Source organism: Myotis yumanensis, unplaced genomic scaffold, assembly GCF_028538775.1.
Source record: "Myotis yumanensis isolate MYYU_CA2020_CCGP unplaced genomic scaffold, mMyoYum1.0.hap1 SCAF_10, whole genome shotgun sequence".
NCBI classification, from domain to species: Eukaryota; Metazoa; Chordata; class Mammalia; order Chiroptera; family Vespertilionidae; genus Myotis; species Myotis yumanensis.
In genome coordinates, this window is record NW_027223761.1 from 52,740,095 (window position 1) to 52,752,741 (window position 12,647).

General features: G+C 38.8%; 1 protein-coding gene across 21 annotated transcripts in view; it reads right to left on the reverse strand.

Annotated features, from left to right (window-relative positions):
- DLG2 (discs large MAGUK scaffold protein 2) overlaps positions 1 to 12,647 on the reverse strand; it is a 1,989,136-nt gene that overhangs the window by 689,253 nt on the left and 1,287,236 nt on the right. For all 21 annotated transcript variants that reach the window (XM_070425737.1, XM_070425735.1, XM_070425736.1 and 18 more), the window contains one exon: positions 4,475 to 4,528. In XM_070425737.1, the coding sequence (XP_070281838.1) occupies positions 4,475 to 4,528 (54 nt within the window). The remainder of the gene's footprint in view (positions 1 to 4,474; positions 4,529 to 12,647) is intronic.

Sequence of the window (12,647 nt, forward strand, 5' to 3'; positions counted from 1 at the left end):
TGAATTTTCCACACTTTCCACAGCATATTTCCCAGAACACGGATCAAAATAGAACCATTATAAAATGAAAGCAGAAAGAATGGGATTTGTGTTCAATATAGAACTCTGAAGGGTCTGCTGAAGGGAAGAGGTGTGCCCGAGAGGCTTCCGTGCCAGTTGGTTGCAGAGTACCAGGCGGTAACATGCTACTTCCCACTAAGTCAGCCTTCAGGGATCCAGATGTAAAGATCAGACGCAGGCTTTACTCACCCTCTCTAAGAACAGAGCATGTTTACTACCTTGCATAAGACAATATTCAATGCATCATGGAGAAGAATAAAAAGATGGAGTAAAAAATGGCAACCTCGGAGTGTTGAAATGGAAATGTTCTTGTTTCGCCTTGTTTTCTCTTGAGCATTTGTGTCCTGGGCTTTGGCATCAAAATGAAAATGACAAATTCTGGTAGCACTGTCCCACCCATAAAGGCCCATAATGAAAACATCTGCATAAAGGGGATTCCTGCTTTGCATGAGAGGCTGACTGTGGCACATATAAGGTCCTACCCATCCCTAAAGTATCAGGACATTATACAAGAATGAGTTTATTTGAAGCAGTCACGTGTAAGAACCTAAGTAACCTTTGTTCATGGCAGATACATTAAAAGCTCTAATGTCCCTTAACTTACTCTCCACCTCAAAAAAAGGCAGAAATCTCTTTAAGTATCTATTGTAACCTTTTTACACATTTAAAAATTGCCTTTGACCACAGATTTCCTCTAGTTACTCACTTGCTGCTTGCATGTATGCCAAGGAATCATTTCCATAAGGATGATATATTTCTAAAATCAAATTTGCTGACTGGCAAAATTAATACATTTACTTGTAATAAAATTACTTTTGAAGAGGACACTAATATAGAATTAAAATTTTGTCATTTAGGTAATATTTTTAAAGAAGGAAGCGTTCTTATGCAACATGACTGAAATGCTCTGGGGAGCTCTAAAATCATTTTTTCATTAAATAGAGCTGAAATTATGCGCACAACTAGAACATGAGAAATAAAAGAGGAAAACAAAGTATAGAACACTAGGGAATGAGAAAATGGACTGTAAAAGGCACAGTGTTCAAGGTTACCCAGTGAGTCAGGAAAAAGGGGGAGGGTTGGGCTGATGCTAAGACCCAAAGCATATTCGCATTAATGTCCTTGTACTAAATCTGCCTTTTTTTTAGTAGATAATGTATTCATTCTCTTATATGGGGGAAGATATACATATTTACCATTCTCTTAGGGTCTAGCATATGTTACTTCACAAGTGTGTATCAAGTAAAATGATAAATAAATAAATCCCTAGTAAGCCAAAGTTAAAGCATCATTTTATATATCTAATCTCATTATTCTCACAACCAATCACCTCTTAAATAGGTATTATATAATTCCTGGTTAATAGATTAATTTAGGTGATGTTTTCACCATATGAAGCTGCTTAGCAAAACTTTGTAAAGAGTCTAACTCTTTTTTTTAATTTTTATTTTATTTTTTTAAAAAAATTGTTTTATTGCTTAAAGTATTACAAAGAGTATTACATATGTGTCCTCTTTCTTTCCCCCCACCCTTGATAATCTCCTGGCCTCCCCTACCCCCCAGTGTCTTATGTCCATTGGTTATGCTTATATGCATGCATACAAGTCCTTCGGTTGATCTCTTACCCCCCTCCCCCCTGCCCCCCAACCCTCCCTGGCCTTCCCACTGCAGTTTGACAATTAGTTTGAGGCAGCTCTGCCTCTGTATCTATTATTGTTCATAAGTTTATAATTGTCTTTATTATCTATGAATGAGTGAGATCATGTGGTATTTTTCCTTCATTGACTGGCTTATTTCACTTAGCATAATGCTCTCCAGTTCCATCCATGCCGTTGCAAATGGTAAGAGTTCCTTCTTTTTTACAGCAGCATAGTATTCCATCGTGTAGATGTACCACAGTTTTCTAATCCATTCATCTACTGATGGGCACTTAGGCTGTTTCCAGATCTTAGCTATGGTGAATTGTGCTGCTATGAACATAGGGGTGCACATATCCTTTCTGATTGGTGTCTTGTTTATACACTTCAGAAGAGTCTAACTCTTAAGAAGGCTCACAGAGGGCACTATTAAATATAAATACAAAACAGGTGAAGATAGAACAAAAAAAGCCCTTTGAAGAACTCAAAGTCAGATACAAAGTTGATATTTAGGAGAATGGGAGCAGTTTGATTATTTTATTTTATGTGGCCCATCTTACTAGCTAATTAGTCGGGACATAAATTGGGCATGTCTGTACAAAATCCTTAGTTTCTATTGATAAATTATTTGTGCATGAGGGCATCTGGCAGTTAAGCCACAAAATCTTTAATAGAAGGCTTTGACATCATACAGATCTACCACAAGAAAGCAGTCCTACTTAGAAAATTAAGTTTCTGTGCTCTGTGTCTACTTCTTCAAAGCACTGCTCATTTGCTTTGCCAATGGATACAGTAAAGAGATTTACTGAAATAAAGATATTGGATTCCTTAATATAAACATGGGTCTCTGCCCCAAAGGTACTGCTGCCTCTGTGACAAGTGGTCTTCCACCCAAAGTCACATGTAGCAAAGGCGTAAGAAAGCAACATGTTGAGAGACAGAAAACAAGGGAGGGAAGGAGGAAAGGAGCATTACCAGCATCAGGTAAGATCTCAGACTGTACAACTAGGCTCGCTAGGTTCATTCTTGGCCCTTCCTCTTACTGTGCAACCTTGAGAAAGTGACTTAACTTCTTTAGGACTCAGTTTCCTCATCTATAACATGGAGAAATTAATAGTACCTATTGCATAGGGTTATTACGAGGATTAAGTGAGTTAATATTTGTTCATCCTTAAAACAGTGTCGGGTATACAGTAATCCCAATATAAATGTTTAGTAAGTACAACAAGGTAGAAAGAGTGAGAGAGAGACTACTGGACACTCTGTGTCCTTAATGCATTGCTTTGCTTCCTTCCAATGGAGTCCTTTACTTTTCACCTCTAGGGCCACTTGATTTCTACCAGTAAACTTAACCCCATTTCCGGTCTGACCCCAAACAACTCTCATTCAGAGAGATTTAAGAAGCTCTAATTCAGTAGTTCAGGTGACTCAGCATTAAACCAAGTTTGCTGTTATTCTTGTCCTGACCCTGTGTCCCAGTTTTAGTCCCTTGTTCCTGTAATCAAGTCCCCACCTTGTACTCCAGTTCTAGCATACTTCTCCCCTGTGGCCGAGTCCCGGCTAGCAGGACCGGCCCAGGTCCTCCCGTTCCTTCCCGGCAGACATCTCTCAAAGGGCAGCCTCTGCACTAGAAACCACACTGTGGCACACACGGTTGTTTGAACCTTTGAAAATCAGTTACCTGTACTTAAAAATTGCAGACTTTTACACAAAGTTCAAAGTTCTGACTTCTATTGAAACATTGGGTGGTCTGGCAACACTTGACCCCCTTGGTACCAACCCACTGGAGCTGAGTGGTAGCTGCTCCCTTTGGAAGGCCATGTGCCCTCTTATTCCCATTGTACCATTAGTTTGGATCTGGATCTAGATCTGTTGCTTGGCCCTTGCAAGCATTTGAAGTTGAGGTCTAAGACTGAGAGTAGCTGGTGCTTACCAAGCACGTACTTTGTGCCAACTATTCTTCTAAGTGTTTCACATGCTTTTCTCATTTAACCAAAGTTCATAAACCTGTTTGTCCTTCTACCCACCATCCTTGCAGCCCTCTCCTTTCTTTCAACCCTCTGTATGCATGAATCTGTATCTGTTCTAAGGGCTACTTGCAAAGCTTTGTTGAGCCTCCATAATGTCAACCACTCACACATAATGTGGCCTATTGCCTCTCCAATCTCCCCCGCCCAACTGGACCCCGTTGTCAAGAACTTTGGTCATCAGAGTGGTTATATTTCAGTTACAAAACCCAGGCTTTACTGATATGAGTGATCCTATTATCTCATGCCAGGCTTTTATAAAACCATACAATTGATTATATATAGACAGTCTTCACTCTCACAAGACTTTTGTTCCAGTTCTTGTTAGAAGCCCAGCAAAAACACACCAAATATTTATTGACACTTACTTATGTTCTAGGCTCTGTAACAGAAACTGATTTGAATATTTACTAAGAGATCCAGAGAAGTTTGCTCATCTCTTCTACTAGCACAAGCAATTCAATCTCTTTTCAGTGAACCACCTAGGAAACTAACATTTGAACACAATGGGCAATAATTTTTCTTATGACAGGCCCTATGCTTTACAAAACAATGGATAAAATAGAAAAACATTTGCATGACTAAACCGACATTTAGCAAATGACAAAGAAAACTCACAAAACTCATTCCACACACCATTCCATAAAATTATCTGGACTGAGTAAAACTGAATATGTATTAAAATTGAAACATAGCTGATTAAGTTCTACAATAGTTTTTAAAGAAATCCTTAATAAAAATGTTACTTACATAGGGAATCGTGTCCAATGTATCAGTGTTGACAATTATAGGAGCAGGGCTGGCCTGAAAAATAGAAGTAGAAAATATTGTAAGTAGTCTATTCAAAGAATCTGTTAACTTTTTAAACAAAGAGCTTAACAGTATTTCTTGAGGACCCTTATAGGCACTGTGTCAAGTGTTAGGAGAAAAAAATGAAATGGCTCAAAGTTCCCAACACCATCTAAATATTTGTTTGCCACACTTACAACATAATGAAATGAAGTAAGCACTCATAGAACTTGTACTCATTTACTCTTAAATTTTATCCAGCAGTTTAGAAGATGAGGATTGGTGATGCTTAAGAGGCAAAGATTTCTAAAACATTGGGTGAGAGCTAAAGTTGGTAACATTTCTTTTTAAAGTGGCTGTGCTAAGTAAATTTGATTTCCCACTCTAAGAAGCAAAATTAAACTTAAACCAATATTTACAACCCTTCCCCTTAAACTGCCTTTTGAGAGTATGTTGTATTCAATGCAAAATAGAAGGGTTCACTTAGTGATATATATGTTTACCTATTATGCATGCTGTCATCATTTATTTATTTTTTGTTATTTATACATTTCTGATCATATATCTTAAAAATCTTTGGCTAGAAAATGAACACTTAGTCAAAGTGGCAGAAAATCTTATTGAATATACTGAACTATTTTTTAAATTGTACAAACTACAGTCATTTGCCTTAAAGTTGAGTAGGAATCTGTGTAAAATATGATATAGGAGAGCTATAAGCCAAGTCATTAAAAAAATAAGAGAGTGCAATCTGTATTTGCATCAACCAATCTGACTTCATGAATATTGAGTAGACCTATCTTTATTTTCTAGTTTCTAGAATTTCCACAGCAACTTTCCCTTCATCCCTGAAGGATCTTTAATCTTCTTACCAAATTGCAGATTTCATTTAGATAGAGGAAATATTCTCATCATGATTAATCGAGAGCTGTTCTTTACGACACAGTGGCTTTGGCAAGTATTCAACATTTAGGACATTTCATTAGATGTGCCCTCTGGAGTTAACAGAGTTAACAGGTTTTTAATGTCAATCTGTGCCTATGGGATCCTAACCGAATGATAAGACAAGTAGCAATCCAGCAGATTTTACAAAATAAAATACCGTGTTTTGACTAAAAACATTGGACATTGAGAACATGCCCCTGGTCTACATATCTACATAGCAGGTCAACTAGACGTTCCTGGTTTGTAAAACTCCTACTAGCAAGTACCTTGTGGGTAAATGGGGGCTTTGGAGAAAGATAGTTTCCAGGGGACTCCACATAAAAACAGTGCTTGTGAAGAGGCATGTGGCATGAGAGAAGAATGAGAGGTTTAGAATTAGAAGACCTGGGTTCAAGTTTGTTTTATCAACTTCCCAATACTTGAGGACTCTGCCACTTCCTTGTAGTGTGAACTGGGGGCAAGTCCCTTAACCCCTTTTGCCTCATTTTTCTTCCCTGTAGAATGGAAATAGAAATAATCACTTTCTGAAAAGGTTGTTTGAGGACTAAATGAGGTTATATATTTGAATGTGTTTGTAAACTTAAATGTCAGAATCAATGTTAAATATTATTATTAAAAGTGTCCCTAAAGATGGACTACTGTGAAGATATATCGCTATGTAGTTTGTGAACTGTTTATACCCCAGAGAGAAATCTCAATGCTGTGTTAGTGGCTATAACTACACTGAAGAGAATGGATTAGATCATGTGAATTACCATTTATTAAATACACTAGAGGCCCAGTGCACGAATTTGTGCATGGGTGGAGTCCCTCGGCCTGGCCGGTGATCGGGGCCAATCGGGGCCATCTCACCCGGTACTAATCAGGGCTGATGGGGGCCGGCTGGCTGGGGAGGGACCACAGGAGGTTGGCCGGCCAGTGGGAGGGCTCCAGGGCGTGTCCGGCCCTCTCGCCCAGTCACAATTGGCCGGACCCCAGCGGCAAGCTAACCTACTGCCCCCTGATGGTCAGTGTGCATCATAGCAACTGGCCAAGCAGTTGACCAAATGGTAGACTGTTCGGTCAGACACTTAGCATATTATGCTTTTATTATATAGGATATTACTTACCACTATGCATATAAGGATATACATATATATTATTATTTAATTTCCACAAAAACATATTGATGAGGCATTATTATCACTATGTCTATGCTATAGATGAAAAAAATGAGGCTCAGGGAAAATGAAAGCTAATATTTAACACTGACTTTGTAACTTCAAATCCATTCTTTTCTTACTAAGCTGCTCCTTGATCCTAGCATCTAATCTTGCATTGATTGGAGATCTCTAGCACCACACAAGATCGAGGCAAAGCAAAGGCCACCATGAAGGCAAGTGATGCCTCAGGGTCTTACATATTAGATGTTGAAAGCAATCTGGTGATGCCTTAATGGCTTTACTGTTGTTACTATTGTTTGTTTTTACTTTTGAGGACATCTCTCTTATGGTTTCTAATTGGTTCCCAGGACTCTGGAAAGTGATGATGCCTTGTCTCCTTTACTTTCCTGAAAACTTTCCGAGTATCACACCTAATATTGTATTTTACCTTATTATCTAGTATAGTATTGTTACTGAAGTTAGTGAGATATTAATGAAGGAAAGGAGCCTGTTTGCTTCACCAGGAAGATACAGCTTCATACCCCAAGGAATCACAGCATTGTCCCTCCTGGGGGATTAAACCTATTCTCCCCCCTTCAGGTACCGGATTGTGTATGTGGGGTACAGGGAAGAGGGGGAGATAAGGACATGCACAATAAAGTCAAAATGGGGCAGGGGGTGGTACCTGCCATAGAGACCTGTTAGTCTAACCTGAGAAAAAGGTAATTGACTAGGGGGTAGACCCCAATGCAAACCCGGGAAAATTTAGGAAGGTGATTGATTATTTTGAAAAAGTTTCTGGTTCTTGCCAGGCCTGAGAAAACATAATTTCAGGTGAACAAAGAATCAATCTCTCTCTCTCTCTCTTCCCTCCCCTCTCACTCTTCTCCCTCCCCCCTCTCTTTTTCTATCCCTCTCTCCCCCTCTCTCTCACCTGCACTCATGCTGTGCATTCATGCATTCTATGCATTCTCTTTAGTCATGTGGCCTTAGTCAAGTGGCCACTGGCCAGTGGGTCCAACAGGCAGGCTCCAGCATGGGTACAGCAGCAAAGCAACAGACTATAGCTGGGAACACAAGCTAAGCTCATCAAATGCTAGACTGGACTAAGCTTTAATATGGCACGGGATCTCTGGACATTGACTCTATATCTGGCCCTGATTTTCCATGGTGAATTGGACAGCGATGGGACACTGGAGAACCTCTATAATTTTGCTTCCTGAATAAACCTTGCTATCAGATCTTATCCCCTCTTGTGGGTCCCTAGGAATGCTTTTCCTCGTGACATCGCAAGAACCCCATATCCACCAGCAATAGTATGATCAGTAAATATGTACATACTGATTTGATTTGGGGTTTCAACGCATCTTATTTTTGTTTTTCTCCTTATATATTGTATTAATATGGTCTTGGAATACATTTATACACAAGCCCATTTCCCAGACAGTGACATTCATCACTTTTGTATGTCTATGCTTCTATTTTCCACTTCCTGTGTAAATTTGGTATTTCCAGACTCTATTTTAGAAAATAACAAAGATAGTATATTTCCCTATAAATCTTCACAGTACCTGAGTACACAGAAGGAACTCAGTAAATACTTAGGAATTATTGACTAAATGTATCTATAAAGTTTAGATGAGGGTATAAATGAATATGATACCACTTTGTAAGCTTTGGAGAACATTTCTAAGAAAACCCAAAAATCTCTAGTTACCATCAATATGACTATGACTACTTTTCTGATATTGACTATCTTACTTCATTAACCAGTCACTATATATTCAGCTTTCCTAAAATAATAATTATTGCATAACTCAGGATACGGACTGTGAAACTTGAAGCACAATCCATGTTATGTAGAAAGTTCTTTGCTTCTCAGTGATAACAAATTCCAGAAGCCAAAATTAAGACTACATCTATGAAAGTCACTAAAAGTGGATGAACATACACTTTCATGTGTGAATTGTGTGCACACAAACATACATCACTGACATGTGACATTGGCAGCTCTCTGGTGTGAGGGGCAAGGAGATGCCATGGTGGGCTATTATGAATAACAGACTATCCCACTGTACAGCTAAACCAGGCTCTCTGAAGATCCCCCATTGCTCTACTCCAGGACCCTCACAGACCTTCCCAGGCCATTTATAAAGAAACTTCCTGGGATCTTTTAGGCAGTCAATGCCACATATCCGCAGAGAATAAAGATCAAGTGGTGATAACGCAGAGTGCAGCAGAATTCCAAGTACAGCCCAGAAGTGTGCTCTTCTCATCAGTGGGTAATTTCAGATCTTCCCATGGCTCAGCCTGACTGCTGTTTCTTGTCTCATGTTTGAAATCATGTGAGTTCATAACTAGTTTGATTTAGTTTAGCTTCTGAGTCTTAAAACCAATTCCCTAGTTACTTTGATGGTTTCTTCTAAGTTTTATCTCCACACTTCATATTGATCTACCATCCCTATACCTTCACTCTCCATATCAGATATCCTCTTTAATTGAACCCCTAAATCAAATTGCTAACTTAGCAAATTCCAACATATCCCTTCTATGTGCTTATTTCCATTAACTGGAAAAAAGATTTGTAAAAAATATGAAAAAATATCCTTTTAATCAGAAGTTTCAAGGCTTGACTATATGTAAATCTAGATAAACTTAGACTTAAGCCTTAAGAAAATGAACCTGTCTTGGGTGACCCAGACTGTAATATGTAATTGGTTTGTCTTAACATTCTTTTCCAAAGGAGGAAAGCAGTTTACAAAAAGAGGGAAGAATAAAGGTAATCATAGAGAAGCAGGAAGCAAGCAGAGAGGCTACTAATACAATTTAAATTATGAAATTAAGTTATTCATGAATTCTACCATGGTACTGTTCTCAGGATCTATGAGATAGCCAAATATTTTTATATTACATCAATAACTTTGCTTACATTAAGAAAAAAAGTAAACTTTCCTTGCTTGCTACCACGAGAATGTAACTAATAAAGATTGCCATAATTCATGCCAATTTTCAAAGGAGTTCATTGATTTTGACTGATGTGGTTTCTTCTTGATATTTGTTAAGTGATATATCTGGGATATGCCTCTGAGATAAATGGGCAAGTAGTCACCACGCCAGCTACAGTGAGAAAGTCTCTTCCAGCAAGATATTGATAGGGATAAGGTATTGGTAAGGTATTGACAGAAGCCAATCAGTCCAAGGAGACACTCTGGAAAGCTTAGGTCTGACAAGTGGTAAGTAGGTAGCAGAAACATCAACAGACTAAACCCAGGCCAATGCCTAAGCTTTTAAGAAACAAAATGGAAAAGGAGAGAAGGCCACATAGTTAAGTGACTTAGATACAGCAAGGACTGAACAGTAATACCAGTAACACTGATGGGGCTAGGAATTGAGCAAGAATTTCTCAGCCTTAAAGAACAGGCTCCTCAGTGAACAGGAAGTGCCGCAGGGCCTATACTTGACTTTATATATGGTATGGCATGACAGCTCAAAACAAGATGAAAGCCACTGGAAGGTTTAAAACGAGTCTATTTTGTATATGTACATGACCTCACTGAGAGAGCTGGAGATCCCAGAACTTCACGGTAAATCTTAGCTAGCTTAGACTGAGTGCTATAAGATGCCATATTAGCAGTCATTAGCTTCACAATCACACAGCAGGCTGCCATCAGGGGTGATGCCCTGATCCTATTTAGGAAAATATAACTTTGGGGTTATTACCCACATCCTCAACTAGGTCTGAAATTATATATTTAACATCAAGTACTAAGTGGTATGCTAAGGATTGAACTCAGAATAACTTTATTTTCTATTAAATTTTCTCCCTAACCTCCCATCACGTTGATCACTGTGGAAAAAAAAGTGATGTGGTTGGGAGGGGAACTTCATTCTGGATTTCCTGAATTGTACTACAGTTCTATATCGGGACTGAAAACCTTTCATTCCTCTCCTTCTATCCCATAATGTTGGGCTGGAGCCTCATATCCAGAGGGGTTGGCAGAGTCCTACTCCTCCTTGAAGGATTTACCTGGAACCTACAATTGCTTGGTTGAGAATCATCACTACCTAGAACCTCATGATACCATGACCCAGCCACAGCGAAATCTCCTGGTATATTAACACTGGTATAGATAACAATAGGGAAAGCACTTATATAGCACTTATTTACAGCAATTAACTTACTTAATTCACATATAATCAATGAGACAGGTACTGTTATTCTCACCTTACAGGTGAGGAAACAGAGGTTCAGAAACTTTACGCAGTCATACATGTGATAAAGAGATAGTCTTCAAACTCAAACAATCTGACTCAGAGTCCATGTTATTGACAGTCATGCTCTATTGCCTCTCACAATGGAATCATACTTGACCAGAACTCTTTTGATTTTATTTTTTACTGCTCACCAACACCTCAGGAACCAGCTCAAATTAGATCTATCCAGCTTGATCCCGGCTAGTGCCCAAACACTCCCCTCCTCACTCTGGCTCAATCACTGGGCCCTAGTATATCATGTGAGCAGGCTTGCAGGAGGCATGAACCAGGAAAGGCTAACGGCACAGGTACACCCAGGTTGCCTGAATCAGCATATGTTTTTTAGTAAGCTCCAAAGAAAATTTTTGAAAAATAACTTATTAAAGACATATTGATGGTTGTATGAGAGAAGAAAAATAAATACATTCTAGAATCATAAAACTCTAAAGCTGAGACCTTAATGATCATTGAGTTCTACCTTTTTATTTTAAAAATATAAAATGGAAAGACAGGAAGAAAGTGGCATGGCCCAAATCTCACAATTATTTAGTATCAAAACTGAAGACAGGAAAATAACAACAATAATAATGATAATAAAATATTAAGCATTTATTGGATGCTGAAGGGGCATCAATGCATTTAATTCTCAAAATGTTCTAAGGAAAATATTGTTTCCCTTTCTTTTTAAGGAGAAAAAAAAAGGAGGGGAGGGTCAAAGTGGCTTAGTCACTTGCCTAAGGTCACAGGTACCCACAACCAGGTCTCAAATCCCTGTCTTTCTAGCCCCAGGTCCCATGCTGGTAACCACACACATCTTCCTGATCCCCTGAAAATAAAGTTATTTTATGCCCTGAAAGTTGTTAGTTTCTTTTTCACAGTCTGAAGAGAAATTTCTCACCATACTGACTCAGATTCAATTCCCCAGTTCTCAGAGGATTTCTAGGTCCCTTAATCTCTTGCAAACCACCACTTGAAAAAATGGGACAATGCTATTTTCCAGTTAACCTATTTCCCAAGAAGTTAGCTAAAAAAATAGTACATGTGAAGTGAAAGAGAGATATTCTATAGAGGTAAGGCTATTTTATTTATTGCTGTGGCCATATTTTGCTTTCCTGGAATTTTTTTCTTTTCATGTTGTGTCCACAAGATCAACCAGGTAGTTCAATCCAGTGTAGCTCTGAGTCATTGCCAAGAGGTTCTGGCCTTTCTGGTTTGCCCTTACGCTTCAGTGACATAGGGCACCCATGTCACAGATGAGGACACTAAGGCAATAACAGATGAATGGGTGTATGAACAGGGTGAGTGTCTGAGGCTTGGCTAGCCAAGGCTTAACTGCAGGCTAATGGTTATGGCAAGATGTCTCAAGGGAGCAATTTTGGAGGATGCTAGGACCTTAGTCCCTCTCCCTAGCACCTAAGAAAATGCAAGGATGATTACCTACCTAGCTTACCACCAGGTTAGCTCAGAAAATATGAGTAGAGAATGGTAGATTCATGTTTGGCTTGAACTTGATTCAACTCTGCTTACCTGAACTCACTTAATAATAAAGATATTATACTCACTTTACAGAAAACTGAGGCACACAGATGTTAAGTATCTTGCTCAAGGTTACCCAGGTGGTAATAGCAAGGTCAAGTGTCAAACCTATCAGTCTGATTCCAAAGGTAACTTTTAACAACTGCAAAGCAGTTGCCTCTGCTCTCTATGAAGATTTTAGAAATACCCAGAAGTCTGCTTGAGTCAACACAAATTATCTCACTGATCTTTGAAAGCCTGCCACTAGTATTGCTTCC